Below are 21,560 nucleotides of genomic sequence, written 5' to 3'. Positions count from 1 at the left end.
CTAGGAAAGGAATAATGGAAAAATTTGCATTTTTTTTTCTGTTCCCAGACAACCCCTTTAAGTCTTGCTTGTACGCCCTCCTTTTCTTGTATTCTCTGATTTAGACTGTATTCATACCATTATTCTAATCTACATTTTTATTTTGTAGTACCTCAAACTTGGCTCTCTAAAAGACCCGCTTTTAGATGATCACGGAGATTTCAATCGAATGTGTGTCGCCATGAAAAAGATTGGCTTGGATGACACAGAGAAGCTTGATCTCTTTCGAGTGGTTGCTGGTGTCCTACACCTTGGAAATATTGATTTTGAAGAAGCTGGGAGCACCTCTGGTTAGAAGACATTTTATTCTATTATTCTATCAGTGTAAATGTCATCTGAAAGGCTGCGAGTTTGATTTGAGTCACACAGCACAATGTTCTTTTAAAAGGGAAGGGAATAAAATGTACTTTAAATTACCTGTGGAAATTTCCCTCAGATAGTACACTAAGGACAAGGTCTGAAAGAAAAATGAATTTTCAAAACTCTCTGCTCTATGAGTAAATGGAAAGGGTGATATCATTACAAGCAAATGAAAGAGCCATCTGCACATTTGATTTGTAAAGGTCTTTAGGAAACAATAAAAATGCACTGTTGTGTGACTGCTGCAATGCAGGTGTACTGCAGAGCGACTCCTTTCACAAGTCAGTGGTCGAGGTGACAGATGGGCACCCTCACAAGAGCTGTCTCTCTGTGTTCCTTTCAGGGCTTATATCATAAGCGACAGAGATGCTGTTCTTCGTTCTTGCCATTAAGGGTTAAATACACTGTGCCAATAGAGCCCTATAATAAATACAGACATTGCACCAGATTTTAATAGATAAGGCGTAATGCAATAGCAGACTTGTTTCTTAGTACCATTATGGGGCTGGCTTTCGCCCTTGGTTTACCGTGGTTTGACGAAAGAAAGTCAGATTATTTGTCTGTTGTGAAAGCGAAGGGAATTATTCATCATTCTACTCAGGGACTCATAAGAAATAAAGTTGTGTTTGATGGACGCAGGCTGTAATATGACTTCAGATGGAGTTTTTCCTAAAGTCAGATGTGTACCTCGATAAAAGTTTTATCACTTACTCACTGGGGGATTTAGATGGTTTTAAGCAGAGAAGGTAAGGGCAGGGTGAAGCACAAGTAGAATAAGTAATTCTGTGAAGGAGTTCTATGCATGGAGGAAAATCTTATGAGCAGTTCGAAAATGTTCTGAAGACTAATGCCAAACTTTAGAACAGCTTGTAAGTTACTCTAACTGTTAAGTGTACTTGTGCTGCACTTGAGATTACTCAAGAGTCTTATGTTTTATCTCAGTAGTAGAAAAGCACTGCACATATCAGCAACTCAACTTCCTAACATCAGATCTTCAGTCACAATAAACCTTACATAGTACAGTTTCACTGGACTGGTATTTGCTGTGTTAATGGAATTACCACAAGTGATTTTTTTGGATAAAAATTATTTATCAAAGACCCTATTACCGCTCAGACCCTATGGCTTCTGCATCTTTCTTTCTCTTTTTCTTTCTCTCTCTCGCACTCTCTCTCTCTCTCTCTCTCTCTCTCTCTCCTTCTCCATTTTGCAGAAGGATTACGTGCATTAGCAGGAGATTTTAACATCTCCGTGTAGTTGTTGTTGGTTAGCTCGCTCACGACGTCAGGAACTGTAATCTAGTCAAGTACTTGACAAACACGTACAGCACCTAGGCCCCTTGTGGAGTATTTTACCATATTAATTCAACCATCCCAGCTCATACCAACACCTTGAGTATATGTTCACACATTCACTTGGCCAGTACCCCTGATGTCATCATTAGTTTGCTATCTGACTATGCTTTTGTATTATAAATTCTTTAAAGGGGCTCTATCATTGGGAAAAGTCATTTTTAGCTAAGCACATACTTGCATAGCCTATAGAAAGGCTATTCCACACCTACCTTTTGTATGTAAATCGCCCCAGTAGTTTTTGAATGAGTCAGATTTTATTCATATGCTAATTAGCCTTCTCCGTGCAGTCCGGAAGCGTCTGTGAACACTGTCTGCTATTCTCTGTGTATGAGAGCAGGCAGATGAGTCATCAGCACAGCAGCCTCTCTGCTCTCATACACAGAGAGAATAGCAGACACTTCCGGAGTGCACAGAGAAGGCTAATTAGCATATGAATAAAAAGTGACTCATTCAAAAACTGCTGAGGGGATTTACATACAAAAGGTATGTGTGGAATAGCCTTTCTAAAGGCTATGCAAGTATGTGCTTAGCTAAAAATGACTTTTCCCAATGATAGAACCCCTTTAAAGCCATCCTCCTTCCCTACCTACTGCAGATGTGAAAAATGTGCAAAGCCCTGGCTGTAATCCCCTTCCCTGTCAGTATTTTGGGGTACATGTCACTCCTATACCCAATAATAAGAATGAGTAAAATGTATGTGAGAGTTACTGCCCTATTTCACCTCTATATACAGATGTTAAACTATCCTAAATGATTTCACTCCATGCGACTATTCTGCTGTCCTTGATTGACCCTGAACAATTGTATGGGGTAAAAGTGAGAACCGTGTCTCTGGTGTGGTATTGCCATTCAGAACTAATCCCTTTAACTCTTTTATCCACCAATACCAGGTAGGCATATGACTGGACTGGACCTCTCAGTTTTGTTGAACTTTGACTTCCCACAAAACCTGCTTTTGTTAATCATGACTGTCTATTTCAACCTGGCTTGGCACCTTATTACCTTCCTATCACATTTCCAATGGCAATCCTACTTTCGCCATCCTTATTGGAAACATTCATTTAAGGCATAAAACAATGGCCACAAAATCTCATTAAACGTTAAATGATTCAAAATCAGAAATATTGGAAGTATTCCACCCCTTTCTCCTCCACTATGGCTTACTGAGCAAGCGATTGTCGCCCTTTCATAGGTGTAAAAATCCTCTCCGATATTTGAGCTTTGAGCTGACTTCTTCTCCTGTAGTTTTATAAAACCAATTACCTTCCATTACTTGCAGAAGTTAAACATGTACACTCTAACTGGTCAGTTCCTTACATATCATGGCTAGGTAGTGAAATGTTATTCAGATCTTATATTTCTGAAACTACTCTATGTCATACTTATACTCCCTACTCCTATATTAATGGCAATAATGAGCAGCATGTATACATTTCACCTTATCAGTCTGTTTGCATAAAATAGGTATCCATACCTAGCTCCCACTCATAAATATATGGAGAGATGAGGGGGGAGGAAGACGTTGTTTGATTGATTTATTGCTTCATTCTCTGCTCTAATAGCCTCTTATCTTGAAACCTAGTAGTGTTAAGAAGTCACAGAGTAGCAGAGTATAGCCGATGCAGTTCATTGTGTGTTTTACAATAGCAGTCCCCCCATTCTCCGTAACATAATATGTACAGAGTACCTCTGCTTGATCGCTAGAGATGAAATATGGTTGCTAAGTAAGATACTTTACAAAGTTTGTTATATTCACATGCAGCAGACTGGGCTCTGGCAATGGACTCCCTTTAATTTTAAATGTTAACTACTTATTTAAGTTCATTTTGCTCATGTGGTGATAGACTTTATCAGTAGGTTTGTTTCTTCTTCATCAATGTATAAAAAATAGACATTTTTCCATTCATAACAAAACCTGAGGCAACAGTGAGGCTTCCAGCTGATACCTGAAGCAGTATGAAAAATTAGTTTAGGGTCAGAAAACCCCTTTAAGTTCACGTCTACAAATTGGAGTCACATCTTTAGTGTTTTTTTTTTTCTATTTTTCTGTTCAAGTAACAAGACACTAAAGATGAATCCTTTGAATGACTGAGTCCAGTGGAGCGGACAGAGCCCATTGGTTCTAACAGGGTTTGTCATTTTGCCAGATGAGAAAGGTCTTCATGGTATTTTTTTTTTTACAAAATCTCTACCAGAAGAATCTCTGACAGACATATGTACCTAACCTGATACATATTTCCTCATGATAGATTTTTTTTTTTTTTTATCTAGTTTAGAATTTTTACATGCTTTTTGTCATACTGAGAGAGTTTAGTTATACATGAAGTATGCCAGTTTTGACATGTTCAATATGCTGTTTAGTAACAAAAATGCGAAGTGTCAGATTCATTTTCTCAAGCCAGTCAGATTAATCTGAAGTCGCATTAATTATTAGAGATATTCGCTACCTAAAATTACAAGATTTTTTTTTTTTTTTTTTTTTTTTTTAAGTAAAACAAAGTGGAAAAAAAATCTTTTTTTTTTTTTTTTTTTAAATAAATACATTCTTTTCCTATGTATCTCTAGAAGATAGGTTAGCTCATCTATCTCAGCCTCAAACTAGTTCTACACTTTAGATAGCCACTGTCTCCTATTGTATTCCCCACTCCCATGTTTAGATATAAATTAAATATGCATGCTAGGAGTCAACCCCTTATCAATCCCATATACATTAGACGGTAAGCTAGTCTAACATGACAGAAGAAAGCTTCCATCTTTGAGTGAATGGTAACAGATGCAAAGGGAAGGTTGTTCCATCTGCATCCGTCATTCTCAGTGTTTCAGTCCTTTTGTTCTGATCCTATGATGGATCAGAACAACGGATAAAAAGGCAATGTGACCAAAGCTTTAATAGACAGGTGGGTCCCCATATCTTATATATTATTACATTGGATTGGCACATTGTGCTGTTGTGTGTTCTTGTGATGGCACTTGAGAGAAATGGAGCACTTGGTGCAATATAACATTCTTTGTTAGCATTCGCTACTTTCTATGGCCTGCAAATGGCATTTTCTTTTCATACGTAGAAGAAAACCGTAGCTCTGTTATTTCATGCAGCGTTGAAGCACCTCTCTAACCTTTTCATTCCCAGTTTTTCTTCTAGAGCACAGTACACATTTACTCTGTTGTTTTCCAGCTGCTTGCTGTTTTTGTCATATACAGTGTTTTTAAAAGAGCAGATTGTATAGAATGGATCTTCCGGACAAATGCCTGTGAGCTAGGCTTGATGCCAAATGCTGTTAACCAATTATGCCCCTGTCTACACTATTGTATTTTGCTGACATTTCTCTTGTGTTGAACACCAGGTGGCTGTACACTAAAGAACAAATCGAGCAAATCATTAGAATACTGCTCTGCACTCCTTGGGCTGGATGAAGATGATCTGCGAGTCAGTCTAACCACTCGGGTCATGCTTACAACGGCAGGGGGCACCAAAGGCACAGTTATTAAGTAAGAATGTTTTCCTGCTATTTCTCTCCACTCCTTCAATGCAAACAATTAAATGGCAGGCAATATTTCTCCAGAGCGACATCTTCCTCCTGGATAAAAATGCTCTGCTCCTTGAAACCTTTCTTTTCTTATCGCTTTGCTTTGTAACAGCTGACGAAACCTGAGAAGTGAGACTGGCATTATTAAATCTGATAGAAATGATGGGCTATCCTTACCTATGCCAAGCTGTGCTGTATAATATGTCTGTCGCAGGTTACAGTTTCTTCTTCTGTATACAGGACCTGGCAATGTAACACAGTACGCTCTAGATACAGTACTCTGATCTCTTCTCATTTTGTGGTATATGAGAATGTCAGCCATTGACACTGCACTCAGGATACCACTGGAGTATGTTCTTATGTATTAACCTAGACTTCTAGAAAATGGCAAGACTGCAGAAGCTTTTTCAAGGTTTACAACCTGGCTCCTATAAAATACTCAATTCTCTGATGCAAGAGCTACTTATGTGACTCTATTCAGATGACACAGATCGGTTGCTTGTTTATGTACTCAGTATATATTTAATTTCGTCCTCCTTTTAGTTTTGCAGAAGTTTTGGCGCATAATGAAATATATGTAATGTTGTCTGTTTTTTTCCCAGTATTAACTATTATGAAGATTTTTTTGCTTTTCCTAAAGAAATAATTTGAATTTGATGCTTGTACTATATATACTATATATATATATATATATATATATATATATATATATATATATATATATATTAAAGACTACTAAAAGTAGTCTTTATACTATACTATAAAAAAGACTACTAAAAGTAGTAATAGGGAGTGTTATATTCTCTGTTACACTATTATCACATCTCTCCTACCAGTATTTCAATGTATTCTGAATTCATCACTTACTCAGTTCCCTGACAGATATGTGTAAAGCGAGCTTATGCTTCAGATGAAAAAATACATGCCTTATTTGTAGTGTTTTTAAGTTTTATATCACTAGATTCACACTAGAACATATTTGCCAGCTGAACAGCATATTGCAAAAATGTAGTAAGGCATTTCCATTCCACTGCTCTTCTATATAAAGCAAACCAATGAAGTGATTTTCTTCTTTCTGAGGGCAGAATGGGAGAAGTGATCGAGATATGGGTTCATATGATGTGTAAGCAAAAAAGAAACCAGAGTCCAAGGTAAACAAATAATATAAAGATCTATTTATTAAATACCAAAAAGTAAAAAACATATAAGACATAGGAAGACAAACAGAGGATGGTCCACCACAAAGTAGCGGACAAATAGTGCGAACCCTTACAATAAGAGGTGTACAGAGAATCCCCTTATGTTCTCAAAAGTAAGTGCAGGAAGTAACCAGAAGATATAATGAGATGATAATAATGGAATACCTAACTAGTAATACATGTGTAGCCAGTAAACAGACATAATAGCAAAAATAAGCAAAATAATAAACATAGGAACACATGTAAGACCATCTACTGGTACATATCTACAGACATGTTTACAGTCAGTTAGCCACCAAGAAGGGGACACCTCTGCACCACCAATGGGACAAATAGTTACATGCCTGATGCACTTTTCGCCAGAAGCGGCTTCATCAGGAAGCGAAACGCTTTTTATACCTTGGTCTCTGGTTTCTTTTATGCTTATGTTTATACTGGTTTTTGGATACTAGTTTGCTTTATTTTTGGGTTACATAGTTTGGATTCATTCATATGATATGTAGCAAGACCAGAATAATTCTTCATAGGAGCGTCAGTGAATCCTGCTGACCCTGCGCATGCACAACCATTGACAACTTTTCCTGTATCGAAGTAAACAGAGAAGGTTGTTGATCACTGTGTGAACGGAAAAAGTAGGACTTTTACTGATATTTCGAAGAGTCCTGTCAGGATTTACTTACTTCACAGATGGGGAAGCAGAGATCACTTGACTGGATTACTTCACTGGAGGTAATGCTCTCCACAAACTGGCTAGGAGTAGTCCTGTGGAGATAAACCTGCAATAATAGGGAACATCAGGAATGGACCAATTGTCCCCTTTTATTTACAACCATGTATAAACAGTTGTTCAAGATTTTTCAGTATTTTGCTTTAGTTAAGCTTGCATTTGGTCGTATATAGTTATACTGTGTATCAGAATATAAAATAAATATTCTATCCTGAGTATCCAGTTCTGATTATATCTGTGGTTTACAAGCTGTTGAAAATTCTTGTGCACATTTTCTGTTTGACCTGCACACATACATGGAGCAGAAAGCTGCCATCATGTGTCATTGGGAATATGTTGTGAGCGGTTTCTATCAGTGCACCCATCTGGATTAGCCCGTAGGCATTCTGTGATTGGCTGTCAGCTTTTGTATGTTTTCATCTAAACTGATGAGTATCACTACAGCCTATATGAATAATCAATAGAGGGCGCCAATTTATCAACAGATTGGAATTTATCCAATTCCTCCAAAGATACATAAAATAGCAATGTATTATATCAGATCTACGTTTTGTTTAAGTCACAGTACATGTTGCCAGTTACCTGTAGCACTGGCTTTTGGGAAGTCACTATTTTAAAATGGGATTCCCCCCAGTTGCAGATTTCTCATAGACTTTCCATCTGTAGAAAATACCATAAATCTGCTTACCAAATTAATAATGGGTGCTATTTCAGAATGCAAACAAGCATCCAAGCCACGTAGTTGTTTTGTATTTGGTTAAAATTTTATAAACTCTTTTATCTGTTTATAAGGTAGTAGCAGTGGCATGTAGTAGTCTGTCCAATAAACCTAGAATTTAGCGGCATGATCATTGTACTATGGTGTTTTCATGTTCTATTGTGTTGAATCACTTACAGTGAATATGTCACCAGGCTTGAGGTGCCTGTATTATGTCCGTATCCTTTATTAAGGAAGTTCTTTCGCCACCCGCACCAACACTTGGCTTCCTTTAATAGGCAGTCGTCGACTGTTTCCAAAACACTTTTTCAGCACCTAATATGATAACTTGGCTCTCTACTGTCAGGTGGGCAATCCTGAACTGGACCACCCAGCCTGGGAACACCTACCTGACAGCCAAGAGCCCAACTGGCATAATGGGCGCTGCAACTGTCAGAAGTGGGGACTGGAGAAAAGATTCCAACTGTGCTGAGATCAGTGGGATGGCGCCTACTGAACAATGAAAAGCTTGTAGTTAGTAAACATGCCCTTTAATAAATGTTATATGTTTTAAATCATAATGAAACCTAACAGCTTTTAATTTTCTGGCAACATTTTTATAACTAATACAGTTTCTAATCTACTTTATCCATTTTCACAGGAAGGAGCTAAAATGTGTTAATAATCAAAACATATTGAAAGTTTAGCTGCTCTCTAAAGACTCATCTAGGGCAAGCTAAACTTATGTTACTCATTAATAGAGCAATAGCTGGAAATGAAATTACCAGGTGAACCTCAGCAGTCTGTCAGGTACTGAAATCGGGACAATGGTACTGCTTTCCTAATTATTCTGGATTAGTGTTTATTTTTTTTGTTAAATTTTATTTGCAAACTAGCCAAATAGCTTTTAATGTTCCTGGACTGCCCTGTTTTGTCTTTGAATATTAAAACATAGCTGGTATACCCAAACGAAGGAACCCCTGTCACAGGGATGTAGTGTATTGCTTTCTGCTAGGGACATGGTTCACTTTCCTGCCAGTCAAGCTCCCCAGCATTGCCAATAAAGGGGGTAGGAAGAACAAGGAAGTTACAGATAGCACCACCTCTACCTGTCATATACACTGTCCCCTCATATGTGTCATCCTGATACTTGCCTGCTAGCCTTACCACCTCAGACGCTTAGCTTCATCGCTAGTCTGTGGACATGACAGGTGTACATAGACTCCATTAGTCATTTCACCACATCCATAAACAACATTTATGAAACATGAACATTTTCCTTTTCTTTTAAAGATTGACTTTTTGCCCAAATTATTTGGAATTGGAGCATGTCTGTTCCTTATTTTATCATTAGTTGTATATGAAATCAATTACAGTAACTAAAATTAACAAATGTTATACAATTTGTTATTACTTTTTTATGTGCAGACATCTCCTGCGCACCACCTTTTTAGGAATCCCTGTATTTGACCGAAAGAACATTCTTTCCATATTTTCCTGTAAAACAGAGAATTGTCCTGAGTTGGTTGAATTTATAATTTGCCGGCAGGCACATCTGCCGTAAACCTGGCTCCATACACCCCCCTGTGTAAGTGTGGCCTTGGACTTGCTGTCTAACTAATTATCCGGTTTTCACTGGGTTTCCCTTTTGTGCCTTTGGGGACAAATAGTTGTGCACGTTGGCAGTTAATTAGAAGTTACTCTCTTCCCTTCTGGTTTTCCTCCATCTTTGCTATCCAGAGAATATTGATCATATGAATTGCAAATCTCAATAAACTCATAGATTTTCAAAGCTTCATTGACTTTTCATCAGCAATTTTGCTTAGTTTCATCCGCTGCTTCACAGATTTGTAATTTGACTGGTTTCAAGTATATCATTGAGTCCAAACTGTATGAAATTTGTGTTATTTTCCAAAGATGTTTGTAGTTTTGTATGTTACAATCTTTAGAGCAGACATAAAGCAGTTTACTAATTTAATCAGTTCACTCTTAAAGAGGACCTTTCATCAGATCGGGCACATGCAGTTTTATATACTGCTGGAGCGGGGAGGAACGCCCCCTCCCTCTGCTCACAGTGCTTGTCCATAGACGAGTATTATCAGGAGGGGAGGGGGCGTTCCTCCCCGCTCCACAGTACAGCGCGATAGGTGCTGCTGGGCAGAAGGGTGTCCCTGGCTAAGTGTCAGAAACGCCCTTCTGACTGTAAAGCCCTACAGTACCGGGACCGATAGCGCTTCACACCGGGCACAGATCAGGAAAGCCGATAGTGCTCTGAATTCAGCGCACTGTCAGATTTCCAGCAGTATATAAAACTGCATGTGCCCGATCTGATGAAAGGTCCTCTTTAAGTCTCATATTGCCATATACAAACATACTAATTGTTGTAAAGCCTGCTTCACATCTGCATTTGCAATTATGTTCGGGGAGTCTGCTTGGGGACCCCCTTGAACGAAATACCAAATGCATTGACAAGCGGTGAGCTTATGAAAGCACATGGACCCCATAGACTATAATGGAGTCTGTGTGTTTTCCGCACGAGAGAAAAGTAGTTAATGAACTACTTTTCTCTCCACATGATTTGTGCGGAAAACATACGGACCCCATTATAGTCTGTAGGGTGCTTTCATAAGCTCACCGCTTGTTTACACGTTTGGTATTCTGTTCAGTGGGTCCCTAAGCAGACTCCCTGAATGGAATACTAAATGCAGATGTGAACTGGGCCTAAGCGTTCGTAGGCCTGAAGAGATCCCATTCTGATCTTTAGGTTAAAACATAAAAATTCCAATTGTCTTAAAATCCGCATAAAATACACAAGTGTCAAGTTGCACAGAGTCATCCTTACATCTGTATGTCTTGCTAATTTACTTATAAATGACTTTACCTAAAAAGTGCAAGAAATGAATTTCAACAGTTTTTAAAGGGGGACTTAAAGGGATTGGCCACTTTCAGAGCAATATTGAGAGACAAATGTTATGGTTTGTATAATAAAAAGTTGTACAATTTTCCAATATACTTTCTGTATCAATTCCTCACAGTTTTCTAGATCTCTGCTTGCTGTCATCCATTCTGCTTACCTCTAGTGGGTGAAACCTTGACCATGGTCATGTGATACACAGTCCATGGTCATGTGATACACAGTCCATGGTCATGTGATGGTCACACAGGTGCCGCTCGTTACAGTCACAGCTTAGTAATCAGACATCTGCCTGGTAACGAGCGGCACCTGTGTGCTCATCACATGACCCTGGACCATAAATCACATGACCATGGTCAGACTTTTATCCACTGGAAGTAACAAACTGAGTGACAAGAAGCAGAGATCTAAAAAAACTGTGATGAATTGATACAGAAAGTATATTGGAAAATCGTATATCTTTTTGTTGTACAAACAATAATGTTTGTTTCTCAATATTGGTCTAAAAATGGCCAACCCCTTTAAGCAGTATGTAATGGGTTTGGTTTATGATAATGGAGACCTCTGCATGAAAGAATGCACAAATAAACATTTTTCCTTCCAGAGAAATTATCAGTTACTTGTTTTCTGGTTTGATGTCTATATACATTATGTTATTGATATGCGCTGTGTCACAATACAAACTACATCATATAGTAGATGGAATTAGGCCCACCATAACAAAGATGAAAATTTGGGTGACCCCTATTGATGATAATTTCCTTCTTCCCATTCAGTTTTAGAGTTCACCATACAACAGTGGAAACTGCTGAAGTCGAGGGTAATTTACTAAGACTGACGTCTCTTACACCAGTCTTAATTAATTCCCTGCTGGAGCGAGATATGGCCTCTTAGTAGCTTTGGCACATCGTCTAAGATCTCTTGCGCTAAAATAAAAAATATTTGCAAGTCAGGGACTGGCGTAGATTTTATATACTGTACAACTTACACCAGTTTTCTGGAATGAGTTATAGAAAATTGGATGGGACAAGGCATCCTGTTTTAAATTTTTAGGTTTTTTTTTGTTTGTTTGTTTTTTTTTGGGGGGGAGGGGGTTCACTTTTTCTTTTTTTAATAATTATGCCCTAGTAGAAGGGCATCTGTAGACTGATGGCTGTCGTGCGTGTGCCAATACGACACTGTGGCATAGCATCACCGGTAGTTTAGGAGCAGAGCAGCCACTGGAAACTCCACTGCATTTGCTAGCATATGTATAGGTTTTTTGTTTGTTTGTTTGTTTTTATAAAGGTAAAATGCTTTCCTTCTAATAATACTATAACATAGTACATTGTCAGTTATGGAGTGAAAGAACACAAAGCAGTCATTACATGACAATCTGTCATACTAATTGCGGCAATGCAGTACAATAGATATACATGTCTGCATGGGGTTATAGAATATATTGGATAAATGACAGCAGCAAAATTATCCTCAGTACTGTTCTAGTAGCGCTTAGAGCAATCTTAGATTCTGGTAATTTATCATGTGACAAGCAGAAGTGACAGCAGCCTCATAAGTATAGAGATGGTAGTGTACCTTGACAGTGTCTCCTGATAATCACAGATCAGCATGGCTAATCCCCAAGGTTTATGTTGATTCACTGCCTGTCCTCTTACATAATAGAGGATCCCAATGTCACGTAGGTAGATACACTATCAGTAAGTGCTACCGAATTTAGTAAAAAATATGCAAGGCGTTTCTGTTGTCCATACTCCGGGGATTGCGCTGACTGCATACACAGCATGTGCTTGTTACATTTCTGATTCATTTCTGGATTGTTTATGTATTCAGAGCGTTAAGCAGCTGCCTTGGCAAATATTAGCTCTGTGGATGAGCTTTTCTATCCTGTACTCAGCTCATAAATTGGCTTCATAATTAGCACGGACAAACTTAGTGCTAATAATATGCTGCAAAGTGTAAGGAAATCTGTCTGCCGTCACATGCCCACATTTGTTTCAAAGTCTACACTACACAAGTGCCCAGCGTATGGAGATGACAGCTAAGTGCCGTATGTTGGAAAATGGAATCTTATTTTTGTTCAGCTGGGATAAGATGGGAAAAGTAGAGTGAGTCTACTGGTGTTCTTCATCTATTTATTCCTTGAGTTTATTCTCCTCTTTATCCATTTCAATAATTGGAGATAGGAGGAACATGGATTGGAACCTTAAAGAGAAGGCAAATAAAATATCCAAACAATAATCTTCTGAATGTATTGTTGAGTACTATGACATCCTGCATTGTTATTTTTGATGGTATAAGGGCACTGGGTTTTGACTAGCGTAGGGCTAACTATTGGACCTTTTTCATAGGTTATGAGTTGCTACATCATTGTTCCATATTCTTGAACATTGCTATGATAGAGATGTAAAGTGAGCACTGAATCTCCCGGCGTGTAAATGATGCGAGGAACTATAGTCCTATAAAAACAGCGGATAAATGGGGGTCCAGACAGTTAGACTCCCGTGGCCATCAGTTAAATGAAAGCGGATAACCCCTTTTAATGTTGTTCTGTAGATGTTCCTAAAATATATGAGAGAACCTTTGTTGAGTCATTGGGTCCTTGTGAATGAATATATTTCACACGTCAATATGCGCGATAATAGCATTTATTGTATATCCCATTGCTTTGGCTTTACTTTATATGGCATAAAATCTTTAAATCTACGTTGTGTGAAAAAAAAAAAAAAAAAGTCAGTTCTTGAGGCGGAGGGCTTGCTACATATGTTTAAGATCTTTTCAATGGCACTAATCATCATGACAATACAAATTGCGAATCTGCTGTAGGAATCTGTCGCTTACCCTCAGATTTCTTTTGTAGATTTTCAATGCTTTGTATTATTGCAACTGTTTCTGTTTTAAATTTTTTTCCAGAATATGTAAGGTACAACTTGCTATCTTAGTAGCTGTGCTATATTCTTCCACATATGTCTGTTGTTGGAAGTAATGGTGCATGGAACACTATAATCACATAGAGCTAAGCAATATGTCAGTTGTTACTTGGTGACTTTATGTAACAGGATCACAGCCGCCTCAAACTCCAGCCCTGTAACTTCAAGTAGTGATACACTACATTCCCTCTGCTTTTATTTATTCATTGTTCTAATCCATGATAGGATCAGAACAATGGACTGAAAAGCCAATAGAATGACAAATGCTGCAAGATAGGTCTCCATTCATTGTAATGTTGATGAAAGATGGAAGCTTACTTCTGTCTTATTTAGTTTCTTTTCAAACAAAAAATAAAGTCCATTATGTGGTCTGTTCAATACAACTATAAACAAGACCGAAGAAACTTCAGACTTGTTTTTAACATTAGTGCAAATGGTGGTATCATTCATTTTTCAGTCCATTGTTCTGATCTTATGATCAGAGCCATGATGTTGTAAGTTTGATGGAAGTTGGGATTTGCAGCATTAGTATACTATGTTTAATATGGATGTTTAATGGCCAGGTGAATCCAGCCTTATGGTCTACTATAAACTCCTTAGTTAAAGTAGACCTATAAACTAGGTCTCCTTTAACTATGATTAATGGACTACGGTCCTGAAACGCGTCAGCCGGCGCCAAGCCAAAAGTAATTTTTTTTTGTCTTGCTGGGAATGTTTGTTTGCCGTCTTTGCATATTTTTTTAATTGCATTAAATAAAGAAACAAGATTTTTTTAAACTGCAGTTGCTGGATATCCGGTTTCCTCCTTTAACTAAGACCAGATTGATAAAGCTTATTGCATTGACAATTCACTATTGTTTGTTTTTTATATTTAAATTGCTTAATTTGTGTGTTATACCTTTCATTTATTTGTGACATTTTATGTCGCTGTCAGGCCTGGTTCACATCTGCGTTTGGTATTCCGAATACCTAGCGCATTAAAAATCGGTGAGCAATGAAAGCATATGGACCCCATAGACTATAATGGGATCCGTGTTTTCCAAGCGGTGTCCTCACGAGTCATGTGAAGAGGAAAGTAGTTCATGAAGTACTTTCCTCTCCGCATGATTCGTGCAGAGACCACGCGGAAAACACACAGACCCCATTATAGTCTATGAGGTCCATGAGCTTTCATTGCTCAACGCTTGTCAATGCGATCAGTATTCCGTTTGGGGGGTCCCCATGCGGACTCCCTGATTCGAATACCGATTGTGAACCAGGCCTAAGAGTGTATCCTGCACATCTCTATCAAACTATCCTCACGTGTTTGCAAAATGTAAGGAACAGATGACGGTCACATTATCCATTTCTTCTGAGAAGGATCTTAACAAATGTGGTAAATAACAAGTTAATGAATTGTAAATGTATCAGTGAACATTGATCTATAAAGTAGTAACAGATACTCCCTGATCTACACAGACTATAATTTCATTGATACGTGTGTTGAATAATAGGACCATACCTTACCTTTGTATGCCTTATAGGCCTTCACTTGTGGAAATTAGCTTTCTAAGAGGATTATAGGATTTAAAAGGCCAGTAACATTAAATCTCACTCTAGTTCTCTCTAGCAAATAAGATGACAAATAAAGTAGGCCATACTAGGGTTACTTTTAGCCTTCCATGGAAGAGGATATTAAGCTTCCCAATAAATTAGTGATAAAATAAGGTGCATGACCATAAATAAATTGGCTTATCGTGTGACAGAAATGTATTGTTTTCTGCAGAATATCCCCTGGAGATGTTTTGAACATCCTGAAAATCATGATTTATTTACAGTGTTACCTGTTATAAAGACTTTCCTCATGGTCTGTCAAACCTGGACATGGCCTAGGCCTGGTTCACATGACAGAAAGTGAAGGGGAAGTTGAGGAGGTCTTCTGCTTCAGATTCTTCTATACTTTCAGGCTCTGAAATGGCCAAGACCAGGCCAGATTAAGCAAGATGCTTCTATGATTTTTTTTTCATAATCTGATTGACAATAGAAAATATGAAATTAGGCTATGTATCAATTGCAGGAGCTAGAGTGTTGTCTATGCAGTAGCCTGTCTGTGTCAAAAAAACCTCTAGACTTGTGATGTTTGTTCATCACGGTAACCCTAAACATAGCCACACGTGTGCATGGTAGCCTAGTCAGTCAGTTCTGTGGACCCTAGTTTAGACGTTACGAAATGTCATTGAATTAGGTCTATAGGAGTAGAATCCAGAGCGCTAGGGTTGGGGAACCTTGAAATTGTATTACCGCACGGTCTGTGAGGACCCTTTAGTGTCGTCTCATAGATGTGGAAACAGGACTGTACGAAACATACAGTATTTATGTACAGCATTAAAACTGTAATAAGGAAAATAACCATTTGGAGTGTGGTTCTACTTCCTTTATCCAACACAGATCTGAACCTAGTCTTATAGGGTTACTTTCTAGGCTAGAAATTGTCTAGATTATAAAATCTTTCTCATAGATTTTTCTGTACAACCATGGAACGAATGTAATATTGAAGGGAAATGCATAGAATGTGCTGAAAAAGAGTAAACAGATCAATCACTGACATAATGAGCACCTAAATAATAATAATTGCCAGGGAAAACATTTCATTGTGACAAGAAACAAACAGTAAGGTCTATAATGCTCCACAACTTTGGGAACCGTTTCACATGAGTAAATGTAGGTATTAGCAGAACAGATCTTTTTAGATGTCAGTTTATGGGGAGATCCAGTTTAATATGAAGAAATTGAGTGGAGATATTAACAAATGGTGCACAAGCATTGAGCATATTTTCTGTGTGTGTGTGTGTGTGTGTTTATAATAATAAAAAACAAAACCGTACTCTATCTATCTATGCATACACTTATGTATTACGCGCGTATTACAATGGATGGAGCTTCACTCTGCGGAAGTACAGTAAGGGAGCGTTCACACTACCGTCGGTGTCCGACATGTAGTGTCCGCTCCTAGTGTCCGCTCAAAATCTGTCACGGACACTAGGAGCGGACACTAGATGTGTCCGTGACACCTGTCATTCACTTGAATGGGCATCGGGTGCGTTCTTTTGCACTCCGTGCCCGTCCTTCCCTGTCCGCAAGAGAAGATGTCCGACTTCTCAAGCGGACAGAAAAACCCTGCATGCATCTTCTCTTGCGGACAGGGAAGGACGGGCACGTAGTGCAAAAGAAAGCACCCGATGCCCATTCAAGTGAATGACAGGTGTCACGGACACATCTAGTGTCCGCTCCTAGTGTCCATGACAGATTTTGAGCGGACACTAGGAGCAGACACTACATGTCGGACACCGACGGTAGTGTGAACGCCCCCTAACATTAGAGCCAAAGGACAATCTTAATAAATTTTAAATTTAATATACATAAGAAATCTTTACCAGTTACACAGGCTGTGCTAACCCATTGAAACAAACTCCTCAGCATCACTGAACACAACATTTAAAACACATAATTTGTACAGTATGATATAGCTTATTTCATCACAAGATGTGCTTGAGGTGTGGTAGAAACAGAGAGTCTCAGTTCTGTGATAGGTTTATGTGATCTGCAGCGGGATTTCTAAGTAAAAAGCAGAGTAAATCCTGATAGGACTCAAAGGATGGATAGTAATTGACAGACTTCTGTTTACACCCACAGTATTAAAGATTAAGCTGTCAATCACCATTTGTGGGTGGAGTATTTAGGACTCTTAGGTAGGGTTCACACTACTTTTGGTGTCCATTCAGGTGTCCAGTTAAAAAAAAACAAAAAACGGACACCTATCATAACGGACACGAACGGACAGTAACTGATGGCTATCAGTGTCTGTTATATGTCTGTTTCCCATAGACCTCCATGTTAAAAAAAACAAACAAAAAAACATGTATGTTTTCATACACATCATCATATGAAGCAATGCAGCAATTCATGATTATTAGTTATATAATCTAGAAGGGTTTCTAATATTTATTTCTAACAGCCTGAAGTTTCTTGTATGCTGAGATTGGTCACTGAGAGTCATGTCTACCTCCTGTTACCACAAAGCATTACCATGTTGGCCAGTGACTGACTATTGTGATCTGTGGTGGAAAGATAACCTATTGCTTTGTGATGACAAACTGAAACCATGGGGCACAGATTGTGCCATAAAAAAAAATCTATATTATTAGCAAATGTACCTCAGATAACCTACAGAAGGTATAGAGTTATGAGTTGTCCCCTTCTGTCAACACCAGTTACATTTAAACCACATAAATATCACTAAGCCATTCATTTCTAAGTAATATTTTTCTTCCTTTGTTTCAGGGTTCCTCTTAAAGTAGAACAGGCAAACAATGCCCGAGATGCACTGGCAAAGGCAGTATACAGCCGACTTTTTGATCATGTAGTTAACAGAGTAAATGAATGCTTCCCATTTGAGAGTTCCTCCTTTTTCATTGGCGTTTTGGATATTGCTGGGTTTGGTAAGTGCTTATATATATTTATTTATTTATATTTATCTAAGGATGACATTAATGATGGTTATTCTCACCATGGAAGTTTGTTGCTACTCTGTTGTTCCCGTAACTCTCACAGATGTGAATGTGAGCTACAGAAACAGCGATGCACAGCTGTAGCTCCCACTCACCTCTATAGAAGTTATAGGAAGAGCATAGATCAGCATTGTTCAGATTTTCCCTTAAATCCTGTCCTATGGGTTGAGACTTGGAAACCATTGTTTCCATAATGGCAGAGATTTGCTGAGAATAACCTGTGGTGAAATGTATTCCAAGGCTTGGATTTGTGAAATAAACAATGTCCTGCCCATATTCCAACTAATGAACAAAGCCAGGGGGTTGTCCAGACACATTCACTAAACTTTAGGACCGATCTGACTTCATCAAGACGCATTCCTCTTCATTTTCAGGTTGCCGACTGCCCATAGTAGTATGCAGAGCGTAGGCATTCCATCACAGCTTTCTGCCATTGTTTAGGTGCAGGTGAATGGGCCTTATCAGCGAGGAGTCTTGAGCTGTGGACTGGAGCAGGATGCTTATTTTTTCAGTATCCTGCTGTGATCTCTGTCTCCCATTGAAAACAATGGGGGGCAGAATCTGGGTGGAATCCACCCCCATATCAGCCTCCAATTCCTACATGTGAACAGCTTAGCAGTACTTCTCTGTATGACCTGCACATACTCTGTACTCCATGTCTCTTTATGTTTAGTCCTGCTGTCCCCTCTGCCTTTTCAGTTTTTTCACATTATGGTTTACTTATGTGATTTCCCATCTTGGGAATCCTCCCTTTTATTAAATACATAAATAGCAGCATGTTTTTTCTATTAAGATATCTGGTCAGGTACCTTACTCTGTGTGAATGATGCAGAGGACACTGACTGTTTCTGTTTCTATGATTTATTGTATATGTTTTTGTATAACCACATATGATGTATCTGATCGCTTGCTGTGTTTGTATCGTGTTGTACAATGCATCTCTTCCCTATCTGTTATTTTATCTTTGTTCTTGCTGAATATACGCACCTTTAAAAAAAGAAATCTAGACTAAGGCTTTGTTCACACTGAACCTTTTCGTTATGCTGTTTTATTGTGAACTAGTTTTTGTTAACTTTTCAATACATTTAATCAGATTTTGCCATCTGTTGGGAGCAGTCACCTCCATCTCTACAGAAATAGTTTTAGGAGGGCAGAGGATCATATTGAAGTCAAATGCTGCTTATTCTTAACAGCTGGTATTGGGGTTCTATTGGACCCTCATTCACATCAGATTGTTGACTTGATCCCATTGACATTGCAAGGTTTGGTTGACATTTATCTAATGTATATGACTATTGTCTAACCATTGGGATAGGCATACTCTGTTACAACTCAAATTGGTATAAAATGTGTCAACCTGTGGTACAATCTTGGCTCATCTAGTTTGACATGATTTTTTTTTCCGACTATCTTGGCAGTGGGCATGTGTTAGATGAAAAATGGATACGATTTAAGATGTGACAGTGCGCCACAATTGGGCCAAAATTCTGGTGCGGTTGGTACAAAGTAAACTAAAGAATAAGTGATATAAACCCAGACTACACAGTCTAAATATACATCAGATTTATCACTCTGATTCATTTTCAGCTTGCCTAGGTTACACTGTTTAACTATTAGAAATGTGGACTATTGTTTGCCACCAAATATTGGGCTGGTCACTTTATATTTTATTAAACAGCTAACCTGTCATTTAGGGTCCTGTGCAGCAAAGATTCAGACATATGTAGTCCTGGACAACCTGTTTGAGCATACAGTGTATGTTTGCCATATGCTTCAGGAAAGCTCCCTGCCAAAGATGTATCCACAGGATCCCATTCACCGTACAGAGGCTAAATATTGTCCCTTTGTCCTCCACAGCAGATTCTACTACTCTGTGCAGAGGTATACATGTACCACACAGTATAGGTGTTTGTGTTTTTTGTCCATTTCTTGTGCGTAGATCTGAAAGCCTATGCTTGATGGACACCACTGACTATATAGTGGCATCTGTAGGAGGTATATGTCAGGAAATCCTCCTGAAATTTTCCAAAGAAAGACACTTTAAAACACAGTGTGAAAGTAGTCAAATTTATTTAGTAAGATTTTATTAACCCTTGTAGACAGTGCATCTTATCCTAATATGTCTATTTTTATACAGTTGTGTTATTTGGTTCATATTTATCAGTGCATCTTAGAATAAAGTCCGGTAGCCTCCCTTGAGAGAACCCCCTTTGTAACAAATGACTTTCATCAGGAGGCGTTTTATTCCTCGGCCAACGTTGTTCCAATGGCATCCCTTGAGCATACCTCACTGCTTAGTGACTCACGTCTGCAGTCCATGTTTTATTTTCCCAAGTACATTCTCCTCCAGCTCTCATTGCTGTTCTAATATTATGTTGCCATTTTCTCATTCATGTCCTTTCTCTCTACTGCATTTTTCAGCATCTTTATTTATAGTTCCAATTTCAAGTAGTGCCACCTGAATCGTATTTACCTCCTCTACTTCTCTAACAAGTTGTCTTTTTCCAGACAAGTCGTGTAGCAGAACCTGAGAAATGAACTTCTAGTGTTCTTGGTGTAATTTTGAGAACTAATACTGTAAGCCACAATATAGAACATATAAACAGCTGTGGATATTCCAAGGAACTGTATAGGAAGAAAGTAGAGAATAGTTTGTGAGTAATGTTACGGATGAATGCTAAGACATGAAGAATATTACTAGTATAAAAAGGGGTTGGTGGTGGCATGTCAAAGACTAATGAGCTAAATATGTATTTTTGTCCATTTAGTGTTCTGCAGTGAGTCAGTGTTGGCTGAATGGATAGCAATGAGATACAATGTGTGTTTAGTACGGTAAAAATGGTGTTGGAAAGTCGGGAAATGGGGACTAAACTCTGCATTGTGTGCCACTTGAATGGGTGAGGAAGGTGGCACCATGGTGTTGGCTCACATTCGTGAAAGTTGTGTACTGCTCATCAGAGTGAAATACTGGCACATCTTATCAATATGAGTTTAGGGTTGTGACAGATTCTGGAGGGTTAGAAAACCTCATGATTGATCCGCTGCCTTAAGGAGTTCATGGCGTGTAGTGACTATCATCCAAATGATTTTCCCTCACAAGTAATGAAGGCATTTGAGAGGATTGTTCTCGATGGACAGGTTTCTAAACCCATTACAGTTTGCTTATCGGGAAGATTGGAGTTGAAGATGCAGTCTTGTATCTATTACAGAGGGCATACCCTGAGTAAAGTAACTCCATAATTAGGATTATGGTTTTATTTTTCATGTT

General features: G+C 38.5%; 1 protein-coding gene across 4 annotated transcripts in view; it reads left to right on the top strand.

The window, feature by feature from the left end:
- The window catches only part of MYO6 (myosin VI), a 227,019-nt gene that overhangs the window by 78,944 nt on the left and 126,515 nt on the right, over positions 1–21,560 (top strand). For all 4 annotated transcript variants that reach the window (XM_075268294.1, XM_075268293.1, XM_075268292.1 and 1 more), the window contains exons 11-13: positions 149–329; positions 5,099–5,243; positions 18,066–18,223. In XM_075268294.1, the coding sequence (XP_075124395.1) occupies positions 149–329; positions 5,099–5,243; positions 18,066–18,223 (484 nt within the window). The remainder of the gene's footprint in view (positions 1–148; positions 330–5,098; positions 5,244–18,065; positions 18,224–21,560) is intronic.

Source organism: Leptodactylus fuscus, chromosome 3, assembly GCF_031893055.1.
Source record: "Leptodactylus fuscus isolate aLepFus1 chromosome 3, aLepFus1.hap2, whole genome shotgun sequence".
NCBI lineage: Eukaryota > Metazoa > Chordata > Amphibia > Anura > Leptodactylidae > Leptodactylus > Leptodactylus fuscus.
Note: the sequence above shows the minus strand (reverse complement) of the source record. Positions and strands in the feature narration are given on the sequence as shown.